The sequence below is a fragment of the Ranitomeya imitator genome, chromosome 1, assembly GCF_032444005.1.
Source record: "Ranitomeya imitator isolate aRanImi1 chromosome 1, aRanImi1.pri, whole genome shotgun sequence".
In the NCBI taxonomy this organism is placed as follows: Eukaryota; Metazoa; Chordata; class Amphibia; order Anura; family Dendrobatidae; genus Ranitomeya; species Ranitomeya imitator.
The window spans coordinates 806,783,403-806,797,563 of NC_091282.1; the positions used below are offsets into that span (position 1 = coordinate 806,783,403).

General features: G+C 42.0%; 1 protein-coding gene across 1 annotated transcript in view; it reads left to right on the forward strand.

The window, feature by feature from the left end:
* Nucleotides 1-14,161, forward strand: part of TMEM59L (transmembrane protein 59 like) — a 162,902-nt gene that overhangs the window by 107,234 nt on the left and 41,507 nt on the right. The window contains exons 5-6 of the mRNA XM_069738989.1: nt 7,856-7,964; nt 13,917-14,028. Of these exons, the coding sequence (XP_069595090.1) occupies nt 7,856-7,964; nt 13,917-14,028 (221 nt within the window). The remainder of the gene's footprint in view (nt 1-7,855; nt 7,965-13,916; nt 14,029-14,161) is intronic.

The window sequence follows — 14,161 nt, forward strand, 5'->3', positions numbered from 1 at the left end:
TATATGTGGGGGGCTGCCTTTTCCTTTGGGGAATTTCTCTGGGGCAAGTCAGGCCTATTTTTCTATCTTCAGGCTAGCTAGTTTCTTAGCCTGTGCCGAGTTGCCTAGGTAGTTGTTAGGCGCAATCCACAGCCGCTTTTAGTTGTGTTTAGGATAGGATCAGGTGTGCAGTCTACAGAGTTTCCACGTCTCAGAGCTCGTTCTTGTATTTTTGGGTATTTGTCAGATCACTGTGTGCGCTCTGATCGCTAAGCACACTGTGTTTCTGGATTGCCTTCATAACACCTGTCATTAGCAAACATAACAGACAGCCATACAAAGACAAAGGCGAAAACTGTGGGCATTGAAATATTTAAAATGGAGGAAGGAGGAGTGGGAAAAAGTGCTATTTAGTGATGAAAGCACTTTTTGCATTTTAGGAAATGATGGCAAGTCTTATGTGAGAAGGCTCCCACATGAAGAGTACAAGCCAGAGTGTTTGAGCTTCTCTGTGAAACATCCGATGAAAGTAATGGTCTGGGGCTGTATGGCAGCCAATGGTGTTGGAAGGCTTCATATTGTGGAGGGTATGGTTAATGCAAAAAAAATACATAGACATCCTTAATAAGAAAATGCTGCCTTCTGCTCAACACTCTGAATTAAATAAAAAATAATAAATCTGAAAAAGTAAAATTTAAGTCTGTGTGAACTTGCATTGGAAGTTAATGAACTTAGAAACCTGTTCACCATTCTACACACTGTACTGGTGTAGGCATGGTTATGCTGTAAAAAACATTATCAAAAATGCGCATACCAACCAATTTATACACTTGGGACATTTAAAAATGAGTATGGCATACAATGAGGGATTACAAAAACATATACGGTATGTTCCACCAGTTTCACTGAAGAGATGCAGAAGTATGAAACATACAGTTTTCTTCACGCCTATGCAGGACTTTTGAATACCATTGTATATTGTACTTCATGATAGTGGTAACATTTCTTCGATAAGACTTGCGTTTATTTGTGAAAAAAAAATGGAAATTTGGTGACGATTTTGAAAATGTTGCAACTTTTCATTTGTATGCCCTTATGTCACACAAATAGTTCATAAATAAGATTTCCCCCATGTCTACTTTACATCACCACAATTTTGGAAACATGATTTTGTTAGGAGGGTTAAAAGTTGACCAATGATTTCTCATTTTTCCAACAAAATTTTCAATACCATTTTTTTTTTAGGGACTACATCACATTTGAAGTGACTTTACAAGGGCTTATGTGACAGAAAATACCCAAAAGTGACATCATTCTAAAAACTGCATTTCTCAAGGTTCTCAAAACCACATTCAAGAAGTTTATTAGTCCTTCAGCTGCTTTACAGATATTAAAGGAATGTGGAAGGAAAAAATAAACAGTTAACTTTTTGTCAGAAAAATTATACTTTACACCAAATTTTTTATTATTTTCACAAGGGTAACAGGAAAAAGTGGGCCCCAAAATTTATTGTGCAATTTCTCCTGAGCATGGAGCTACCCTGTATGTGGGGGAAAACCACTGTTTGAGCGCATTGCAGCGCTCAGAAGGGAAGGAGCTCCACTAGACTATTTTAATGTAAAGTTTGCTGGAATAATTAGCGGATACCATGGCGCATTTTGGAGAGCCCCTGATGTGCCTATACAGTAGAAACCACCTACAAGTGACACCATTTTGCAAATTACACCCCTCACGGAATTTATCTAGATGTGTGGTGGTCACCTTGAACCCCAGGTACTAAACAAAGGTTTATAATATTGAGCCATGAAAATAAAAAATCTAATTTTTCCCACAAAAATGTTTTAGCCCCAAATTTTGATTGTTCATAAGGATAACAGGAGAAATTGCACTGTACAATTTGTAGCAAATAAAGAATAATAGAGAAAACACTATTGCCCTCACTCTGCGGTTCCGCTGCTTTCTCTCTGCAGCTCCGCTCTGCTCTGGCTCAGCTCTCCCTCTGCAGCTCTGCTCCTTGCGGTTCTGCCCTGCTCTGCTCCTTGCGGTTCTGCTCCTTGCGGTTCTGCCCTCCTCCGCTCCTTGCGGTTCGGCTCTGCTCTTGTTTCGCACCTCCTGGATCTTAGTCCTTACAGTCTGAACAGGTCTCTACCTGTTCTCATATGCCACGCTTATCTGTCTTCCTGTCCTCCCTGAATCAATCCCTGTTCCCCAGTCTGAACAGGTCCCTACCTGTTCCCATATTCCACTCGCACCTGTCCGTGTTCCTGTCATTCCCAAGTCAGTCCCTGCTCCACCAGTGAGTACCGGTTTCTACCTGTTCCCATATACCACTCACACCTGCCTGAGTCTCAGCCGTGCCCGCCTGCCCATCAGTGTCTCAGTCATGCCCGCCTGCCGGTCAGTGTTCTGTCCCCCAGTGGGATTAGAAGCCACAGCCAGACTTCACCCTGGAGTGGTACCTGGCAGCTGCCTGCCGCACAAGCCTGACCTCACCATCAGAGGTTCCAGTGAACACTAAGGAAGCTGCTTAGTCATGCCCCTTCCAGGGAAGTCTGGTTTGTGGCACAGTGGAGCCACACCCCCCATGCTCACGCCAATCAGTCAGGGTGCGAGAGTTACATATTCAATATGAGGCAGATAACCTACCCTGCAGGTGCACCATTCAGATGTGTTGCCGTGCAGCCTCTGAAGATGGGTGACTTGTCGGTGTAGTCTAATGTTGTAATGTGGCATCTGGTGCAGATCGAGGGATGCACATGTAGAGAAAGGGGCGCTCCTGCCGGTAGTGTCCCTGGATACTCGGCAGGAAGAAAATGGCCGACGGTGCTGGAGACGGCTTGTGACATCACAGGGGTATGGAGTGTCGGGAAGACCAAAAAGCCAACCAGCGTGTTTTGGGGAATACACAGTTCCCCTTCATCAGGGTATCTTTAAGATAGCACAGAGCTGTTCTTTATTGGCTAGTACCCCCCACTCTTTCTCCAAGCAGATGTGGAAAGTTCTATATGCCTACTGCATGCTGTTATTGGTATAATAGGAACTAATGAAATTTGTTATACAATTCATAAGCTTATAACCGAAAACACTGATATATTTCCTGTTTTTACTAAAACAAAATAATACAATTAAAATACAGTAACGAAATATATTTTTTATACTAATATATATTTTATATCAGTGTTTTCTGTCATCCCATCTTTTATTATTCCTTACCCACCTCACTCCCCTTCCCCTTGTTCACCCTGCCCCTCAATTTCCCCCATTATTATTTCTTCCCATCCTTTTTACAGCATTATATTTAATAAGTAATGTTTAGAAAAAATGTTTTAACATATATTTATTACATTAATTTAATCCATGATTGAAACATATGAAGGAACATGGGCTTATGCATTGTGTAACAAATTTTTCTAACTTGGGCAGGAATACTTTACACATAACCACAAGCAAGTATTTATTTTCTATGTTACACTTTAATTAAAACCTATTTTTCATTAGTGGCTAACGCAGAGCACTCAAGGCATACCTTTAAAATAGTAATTTTTTCATGTTTGCCAGTTTTTAGTAAAGTATACTAGCGCAACTAACTTCTTGATTATTTTTGCACTGTACAATTTGTTGTGCAATTTCAACGATACCCAATATGTGGAGGAAAAATACTGTTTGGGCACACGACAAGGCTTGGAAGGGAAGGAGCGCCATTTGACTTTTTGAATGCAAAATTTACTGGAATCATTAGCGGACGCCATGTTGCATTTGGAGAGCCCTTGATGTGTCTGAACAGTGGAAATCCCCCCAAAAGTGACACCATTTTAAAAACTACACCCCTTAGGGAACTTATCTAGATGTGTGGTGAGCACCTTGAACCCCGTAAAGCCATGAAAATAAAAACAAATCACATTTTTGCCAGAAAATTTTGTTTTAGCCCCAAAATTGTAATTTTTACAAGGGTAGCAGGAGAAAATGGACCCCAAAATTTGTTGTGCGATTTCTTCTGACTACGCAGATACCCCATATGTGGGGGGAATACCACGGTTTGGGTGCACGACAGGGCTCAGAAAGGAAGAAGTGACTTTGATGGAATGGTAGCATTTGAAGAGCACCTGATGTGACTCAACAGTGGAAAACCTCCACAAGTGACCCCATTTTGAAAACTAGACCCCTCAAGGAATTCATCTATATGTGTGGTGAGCATCTTCAACCCAAATGTGCTTCACAGAATTTTACATTGATCTGTGAAAATGAGAAAAAATATATTTTTTCCACAAAAAAGTTGTTTTCATTTTTACAAGGATAGCAGGAGAAAATGGACCCCAAAATTTGTTTTTCAATTTCTAAGTACAATGATACCCCATATGTGGTTGAAAAATACTTTTGAGGCACAGTGCAAAGCTCAGAAGGGAAGAAGCCCATATTGGAGTTCAGATTTTGCTCTACTGCTTTGAGGGGGCCATGTCACGTTTGCTGAGCCCCTGAGGTGCCAGAACAGCAAAACCCCCTATAAGAGACCCCAATTTTCAAACTACACCTCTCAATGAATTAATCTAGGGGTGCAGTGATCATATTGACACCACAGGTGGGTCACAGATTTTTATACCGTTTGGCAGTGAAGATAAAAATAATTACATTTTTACCAACAAAAAGTTGTTTTAGCCCCAGATTTTACATTTTTACAGTTGGAAAACTGTAAACATGCCACCAAAATTTGTCCCAGAATTTCTGCTGAATGTAGAAATACCCCATATGTGTCTGTACAGTACTGCTTAGCCATATGGCGGAGTGACAGAGTACTATTTGCCTCCTGGAGCGCTAATTTCCTGCTGAAGGGCAGATTTTCCTAGAATAGTATGCGGACTCCATATACAAAACCCCAAGGGCTAGAAAAGCAGAATCCCCCTCAAGTGACCACATTTTGGAGATTACACCCCTTTGGGAATTTATGTACAGGTGTAGTGATGATTTTGACTCCATGGTGTTTTCCAGAAACAAGCAGCAGGGAATTTTGCTGAGTGAAAATTGCAAACTACTGTTGTAGTGAACAGTACGCTGTAATGACCAGTACGTTGTTCCCAGCTCATATTTCTGGAGACATGTGTTAGGGGTCAAATTCCTGCCTCTGCACAGGGGGAATCTCGGGCCATCTCCACTGCGGTCTCCCATTCTTCTCCTGCTGCAGTGGAGCCTGCTCAGCGGAGACGTCGGTTCCAGCGTCTTGCTCAGTCCCACTCTGTACAAAGCGTTACTGCTGCTTTTCCTGCTTCTGCCATTGAAGTCAGTGCTGGGCAGCGGCGAGCAGACGCTTCTGGGACTAAGTCCTGCTTTTCTCGTTCTGAGCATGCCCTGAGTAAGATCTCTCAGTGGAGATCGAGGGTCACATGGTCTGATATGGCACCTAAGTCCATTGGTCCTTTCAGGAAGGTCCTGTAGGTGCTAGGACTAAGTCCTGCTTTGCACACACTGAGCATGCCCAGGGCAAGATCTCTTAGTGGAGATTTAGGGTCACATGCTCAGGTATGGCAGTCTCTCATTGGTCCTTCTAGGAAGGTCTTTTACTTGCTGCAGCTATATAAGGCTTGCATGGCCGCACGGCCATGCGCTAGTATCAAATGTGTTTTTGCTTATGCCAGTGGATACTATACCACTCTTTTCTTATGTGGTCTGAAGCTGTTAGCATTGGGACTGTACGCTCAGGCAGGCAGCTAGCGTCATTGGGGGCAATTAGCCTTGCCTTAGCATCTGGTTCCTTCATGTGTGCGGTTAGCACAGAAGAGTTCTAGAGCAAGCACAACCCTAGTTAGGGTATTAGTTTTGTGTACAGCGCAACTCTGTGAGGCAACAGAGTTCGCTACCAGTTCACACGGGGTGAAGCTTAACCCATGTGTGAGCTGAGTCCATCCGCCATTACTTAGCAGCAGATATCTCTGCATGGTGGACCCCGGGCTGCGAATACACCTTGTAGCTACCTACCTATTACTCCGTGCATTCTGCTAGCCCTAACAACATGCACCCTCAAATTAGGCGAGCTCTCATCGCTACAGAAATGTCAAACAAGTTGATGCAAACTGCGGTTTTGGCGCCCTGTGGTGCTCAGAAGGGAGGAGGCATTTGGGTGTAGGAGCGCAGAAAGTGCTGGATTTCTTTTGGGGGGTGAGGAGCCATAGCGCTTTTTCAGAGCCTTTGTGCTACCAGTAATGTGGCAGCCCCTATATTTCCATGGATAGAGGAAGGACCTGAGTGTGGACTTACTTTTTGTGGATTGATTTGAAGCTTTTGTTGGGAACATTTTACATGACATTTGGGATCACATTTATCCGGCACTCTACGCTGAGCACTTATATAAGGGTTTCCATCTATGTCTATGAGTGACATGTTCAGCTCAGACCCTCTAGGGAGCCACTCTGGATTCCGCCTGTCCTCTGTTCAGCGCTGTCCATTTCAGAAGTGCACAAAACTGTGGGAGGCAGAATGAACAAATCAACAGCAGGTGAAGAATTGGTTTTATTTATTTTTTACGCCGTTTCTCATGCGGTATAATTGATTAGGCGACTTTATTCTTCGGGTCGGCGCGATTACAGCAATACCAGATTTATATTGTTTTCTTTATGTTTGCAGCTGTCACACACTTAAAGAACGCTTTTTTTTGTTGCAAAAAATTGTTTTTGTATCACCATATTTTGAAAGCTATAATTTTTCCATATTTCGACCGACAGAGTCATGCTAGGGTTTGTTTTTTGTGGGACAAGTTGACGTTTTTATTGGTGACATTTTCGGCCACATGACATTTTTTTATAGCTTTCTATTCCAACTTTTTGGGAGGCAGAATGAACAAACTCCAGCAATTCAGAAATTGTTTTTTTTTATGTTGTTCCATATTTGGTAAAATTGATAAGGTACCCTTATTCTTTGAGTCAGTAAGATTACAGCGATACCACATTTATATAGTTTTTCTTTGTTTTGGTGCTTTTACACAATAAAAACTATTTTATAGAAAAAATCATAATTTTTGCATCGCTTTATTCTGAGAACTATAACTTTTTTATTTTTCTGCTGATTAAGGTTTATGGCAGCTTGTTTTTTGAAGGACAAGATGACTTGTTTAGTGGTACCATTTTTATTTACTTTCGTCTTTTTGGTTGTGTTTTATTCCACGTTTTGTAAGGCGGTATGATGACAGAGCATTGTTTTTTTGCCTCGTTCTTTCTTTTTTATGGTGTTCACTAAAGGGGTTAACTAGTGGGAAAGTTTTATAGGTCGGGTCTCCCGGATGTGGCGATACCAAATATTTGTACTTTTTTTTTGCTTATTTTTTCATAAAAATATTTATTTACGAGTTATATATATATATATATATATATATATATATATATATATATATTTTAATATTTTTGCAATTGTTTTCCCTTTTTTACTTTGTCTCACTATGGGACTTTCATTTTTTGCAGTCTGATCGCTTGTAAAGCATAGAAATGTGGGAATATTCCTATGCTGTATAAACGGTCAGCTTTGCACTGACAGACAAAATTCTTAGATCATGCACTGAGCATGATCTAGAAAGTTTGCTAGCTCTAGTGACCCGCATGTTATCATGACAACATCGGGTCACCATAGCAATGATTGGGCCCCCATGATGATGTTGTGGGTGGTGCTGATCCAAGGGCAGAGGAGGTTTCTTCCCTCAGCCTGCTGTGTAAATACTGTGATTTTGATCGCAGCATTTATGAGGTTAAAGTGCTGGCAGCGGCGCGGCACCTGACCGTAAAGGGGTTAATCATCACTTCAGGCCCTTTTTAGTGAGCTATAAAGTTTAAAATAAAAGTGCATTACTGAAAGTCCTCTTTAAATTAACTATTAACTTTTATTTTATTTTATATTTCAGTCACAGCCAGAAGTGGAATACCCAGTGCTCGAGCTTCAAGATCCAAGATCTGAGGTCACTGATAAGACTTGGCTTTCTTCACGATTTCACTCCCTAAAGCCACACACAGGTACAGGATATTACATTCCTGTAATATTTCACATTGATGTTTAAAAGCTATGTGTTCCTTTGCAAATATACCGTATATACTCGAGTATAAGTTGACGCGAATATAAGCTGAGGCACCTAAATCTGCCCCGAAAAACTGGATAAACTTATTGACTCAAGTATAAGCTGGGTATGCATTGTCCCCTCATCCCTATCCTGGTATGCATGGCTCCCCCATCCCTGTCCTTGTATGTACGGCTCCTTATCCCCTATCCTTGTATGCAAGGCTCCCCATCCCTATCCATGTATACATGGTTCCTATAAAAAAAATAAAAAACCCACATCCTACTTACCTTCCTGCGCGCCCTCGCTTCATCTCTTTCTGGCACCAGCAACTCTTCCTGCCGAGTGATAACGTGGCACCGCTCATTAAGGTAATGAATATTCACTCCACGCCTATGGGAGTGGAGAGGCGTGAATATTCATTACCTTAATGAGCAGGGCCACATGATCGCTGGGCCGGAACGAACGAGATGCAGCGATGGCTCGTAGGAAGGTAAATAGGATGTGTGCTGGAAGCTGGCAGCTGCGGCTGTAACGGTGCTCGCTATAAGATAAATTAATATTCACTGCCAGCACAGTGAATATTCATTTCTCTTAAGCCGCCGGCTCCTGCCTCTGTGACCCACTGCTCCGTCGCTACCCCGCCATCTTTCTGGTATAATGACTAGTGTATAAGCCAAGGGGGGCGTTTTCAGCACAAGGAAATGTGCTGAAAAACTCGGCTTATACACAAGTATTTACGGTACATTATGTGCAATCCTCATGGTAACAGAACTCAAACAAATACTCCCTTCTACACTCCTCAATTTTGAAATTGCACCACCAAGGCGAAAATGTCTGGGAGTTCCGGAAATCACAGGATCAATAGACATGTACCACCCCAATTCCAAAAACTTGGGACCTTGTGTGAAATGTAAAGAAAACAAGAATGCAATGATTTAGAAATCTCTTACAGGCATATTTTATTCTCAAGATAACATGGAACACAAATCAGAAGTTGAAAGACATTTTTCCATTTCATTTGAAAAAAATAATTCATTTAGAAATTGAAGCAGCAGCAGCATGTTTCCAAATATTGGAAGAGTATTCCCTTGGAGTTTTGGGTAAGGGCTCATACTCACTTGCACGAGACTCGGATGAGTCTCGCACGGCAATACCTGGCGCTGCTGCCGGCACTCAGATTGGAGAGTTAGGCCGCATGGGAATACATGCAGCCGCACGCTCCGCTCCTCTGTGCCAGGTGCAGTGTCGGGTATTGCTGTGCGAGACTCATCCTAGTCTCGTGCAAGTGAGTATGAGCCTAAAGGAATGTTGTTCCATTCTTGTCTGATGTAGGATAGTCCTCTGTTTTCTTTGCCAATGTTTTTTATATTGATGAAAGGTCCTTCCTTCTGCAAAGCCATGCTGCTGTGATGGATACACTATGTGGTTACGCACTGTCTTTCCGAAATATGCATGACTTTTCCTGAAATGTAGCATATCTTGTTCTCAAGTCCAGAAATACTGCAGGCAATGGTGGCACATTTAGGCTATGCCGCCTGCTCATACTAGCACAAGCAACATGCGGCTTGGCGTTATATTAAAAAACATTTCCTGGGAAACTTTGTAGAAATGATCGTACTACTGGTTCTTTGATTGTTCCATTCTATACTGCAAATTAAATTGAACATTAAATAACAAGCTTATGATGTAAAACAGTATCTATACAATCCATCAGAAGGCTTTTGCATAGCATTTGGCTACAAGACAGACGTCAAGCTATAGGTGTTCCATTGACCTCATACCAACACTCCAAAAGGTTACAATAGTGCAGAGGAAAGCAGCAATGAAGGCTGAATCATTATGTGGAATGACAATAAGGTATTGTAGCCAGACTGCTGTGGACTTACCGTATATACTCGAGTATAACCCGACCTGAGTATAAGCCGAGGCACCTAATTTTGCCACTGAAATCTGGGTAAGCTTATTGACTCGAGTATAAGCCGGGTATGTATTGTCAGGCATTATTGGTGATGGAAATACGAGATGATTAAAATGAAAGCACTGACCGCAAATTTCTGGACTTCTGTTACCACATCAATAAACATAACAACAAAGAGAACAATAAACAAAAAAACATAAAAACCCGATTTATCATTTACTGTTATTTGTCAGGGATTTTTTTTGTTGATGTTTTTGCTTCAAAAATGGTGCACATGGTCCCTGAATTTTACACAGAATCAATAATGCTATTTATTTTTGTCTTTAACATTTTATGCACATATGCACATTTTTAACACAAAGAGTTGCATGTTCCACTGAAATGTTGCAAAATTTGCGCTAAAAATTGAGGCCTACTTACAATCACTCCAGGGGGTACTGAAGAACATTTGCTCAAAAATGTTTGTGTCCCAAGTCAATGTTTTTATTGACATCACTTTGGGAAACATAGTAGGTTTTGATCGCATTATTACAATTTTTTTGTTTTTTCTCAGTAACCAAAAAACTGCAATTGTGGCATTTTGATTTAATTCTCTCATTACACCTTTTAAAGGGAACCTGTCATCAGTTTTTTCCAGAATCATAAAAACAGTAGTATATTGTCAAATATAATAATATTTTATTATATATATATATATACTGTATATATATATATATATATATATACTAGCTATTGAACCCGTTCTATGGTCTCCATCCTGGTATGTGCTGCTCCCATACTGCGTCCCCATCCTGTCATGTGCTGCTCCCATCCTGCGTCCCCATCCTGTCATGTGCTGCTCCCATCCTGCGCCCCCATTCTGACATGTGCTGCTCCCATCCTGCGCCCCCATTCTGACATATGCTGCCCCGTTCTGTCATGTGCTGCTCCCATCCTGCGCCACCGTTCTTTAATTTGCTGCTCCCATCCATATACCCCATACGCTGCTCCATAAAGGTTTATGGCCCACATAAAATGCTCCATAGTATATGCCCCGTACACTGCTCCATAAAGGTTGATGGCCCCCATAAGATGCTCCATAGTATATGCCCCCGTACACTGCTCCATAAAGGTTTATGGCCCCCATAAGATGCTCCATGGTATATGCCCCCGTACACTGCTCCATTATGGTTTATGGCCCCTATAAGATGCTCCATAGTATATGCCCCGTACACTGCTCCATTATGGTTTATGGCCCCCATAAGATGCTCCATAGTGTATGCCCCGTACGCTGTTCCATAAAGGTTTATGGCCCCCATAAGATGCTCCATACTATATGCCCCGTACACTGCTCCATAATGGTTTATGGCCCCATAAGATGCTCCATTATGGTTTATGGCCCCATAAGATGCTCCATTGTATATGCCCCGTATGCTGCTGCAATATATATAAAAAAAAAATACCATACTCACCTATGGTCGCTGGGCGCCGAGTGCTGGGGGGCCTGAGCAGGCGGGGACACCGGCGCACTGTGGGGGTCAGGTGCCGGAGTCGCTGCCAGCTCAGGCCCCCCAGCACTTACTATATTCACCTGGCCCCGTTCCACCGCTGTGCGCCGCCTTGTTCCCGGTCCTCTGGCTGTGACTGGTCAGTCAGAGGGCGGCGCCATCGCGCCCTCTGAACTGAAGGTCACAGGCCGAAGACCGGGAAGATGGCGGCGCGCAGCGGTGGAATGGGGGACAGGTGAATATAGCTCATACTTACCCTCCTGGCGGTCCCTGCTTCTCTGTTGGAGATCGCGGTGTGCATTCAGTGTTTACGCATACCGCGATCTCCTGGAAGCGTCACTCTGTGAGGCCCAGACTGCGCCGGCGCTTGCGCAGTCTATAAAGGCTTCGGACAGAGTGACGCTCCCAGCGTTATATTATAGATATTAATACTAATTAAAACTTATTAAATATTAATAATACTAATAGCAATTGCTGGAATTTGTGGTACCACATGAACAAACATAAAGCAATAAAAATGCAAATTGTCCTCCCCGTGGTTGTGTGGGATTCCTCCAGGTTCTCCGATTTCCTCCAACACTACAAAGACATACCGATAGGGAATCTAAATTGTGAGCTCCATCAGGGACCACGATGATAATGTCTATAAAGTGCTGCGGAATATGTTAGCGCTATATAAGTGAGTAAAATAAATCAATACTTTGCTAGAATAGAGGCTGATAAAACCAATCATATAGTGTAAAATGTAATGCACTATTGGTGATGGAAAAGCCTAAATGGCTAAAATGAAAATACTAAGCCCAAATGCTGGGACTCATGGTACCAAATGAACAAATATGGCAACAAAGATCCCAATCATTAGAGAAGAGACTCATAAAAACAATCATATAGTGTAAAATGTGATTCACTACTGATGATGGAAAAGACTAAATGGTTCAAATGAAAACGCTAAAAGCAAATGTCGGAACATGTGGTTACCACATCAGCAAACATAGCCAACATCAGACTCACAACCAAACTGCTAGACTCGCAAACACTGGGGATGAGTTTTCATGAAATCACATTTACTTTGCTTAAAGGGGTAGTGCGGCACCTAAAATGGATTTTCTTACCATCTATCTTTTGCATCCTAACCACTTTTGTAATTTGCTTTATTACACAACACCTTACACTTTTCTCACTCAACAGTACCTAATCCTGTAATGTGTTTTTTTTACTGCACATCCGGTCACGTTGCTTTTGAGAGAAGTCTCAAACATGACGTCACAGGAGTCTGGGGCTGCAGTCATTTCCCTGGATTGTCTATCACCTCCTCTGGAACAGAATGTCATCAGGGGGCAGCACTGCAGTTACTCACTAGTTTATTGCATCACCGCCCCATCTGAAGATGCCCTGGATCCTGGATGATGGACACTGTGGGAAAGGGGAGTGCGTTGACTGCCCTCTGCTGCAACTGTAGCTTCTGTGAAAGAAGATGTTGTCAGGGGGGGGAGATAGAAACTGTGAATGACACTAATGCTGCCCCCTGATGACGATTTGTTTGAGGGTAGTGCAAGAAGCTATGGGGCAGCGCTGCTGTCATTCATTGCTTCCATCTCCACCCCCTGGTGATGTCGTTTACAGTTAAAAGCTACAGTGGTGGCGGAGACAGAAGCGGAGTGCCAGCGCTGCACTCACTGCTTTCACATCATCCATCACCCATGGCCCAAAACATCTTCAGAAGGGGGCAATGATGCAAGAAACTAATGACTAACTCCAGTGCTACCCCTGTGACCTCATGTTCCAGGAGGGCGATGGACACTGCAGGGAGTGAGCGCAGCTGTAGCATCTTTTGACATCACAATTGACAAAATGTCAGAGGAAGTACCATAAAAAAAACATATTTAAGGATTACCTAGATAGAGAATAGTGTAGAGTATTGTGTAATAAAGCAAATTACAAAAGTGGTCAGGGTATAAGGATAGATATTTAGAAAATACATTTTAGGTGCCAACCCACCCCTTTAAACTATTTGGCTGTGTTCACACCATTATTTCACACAATTTCTTGCTGTGATTTTCTGAAAATGTGGCAACATGCAAAGATTGTACCGCATTTTTGGAAAATCGCAGAATTTTTTTTTACCTAGAACGCATTGTCAAAACATGGCCTTAAATACAGTAGATTTTCTACACAAAAAAGGGCAGCAGAAGAAATGCAGCATTTAGGCCAAGTTCACACCGTCAGTATTTGTTAAATATTTGACATACGTATTTGTAAGCTAAAATCAGGAGTAGAACAGTAAGAGGAAAAGTATAATAGAAACACGTCACCACTTCTGTATTTATCACCCACTCCTGGATTTGGCTTATAGATACTGAGGGGAAAATACTGACCAAATACTGAATGTGTGAACATGGCCTTACTCTGCAAAGAACATGGCCTCAGTATAAAATTCTGATTGTTACACTTTCATCTTCATATGTAGAATTGTCATACAGATGTTGTCTTAATTTCTTTATAGGTGCACGTGGAAAAACCGAGAAGAGTTCAGTTAAGGAATCCAAAATGAAGCATAAGTTGCCCCACATAGAGACAGCTCAGTCAGAGCATGATTTTCTAGGCTGCATGTCTAAGTAAGTGCAGAAAAAAACTTTTTTTTGTTGATTAAAAAACTCATACTTGTAGTGTACTTTTTCCAACTTTTTTTCTGCTTTTCCTGTTTCATTTTCACTTTCCCCCTTTTTCCTCCTTTATAAATCGCTATGT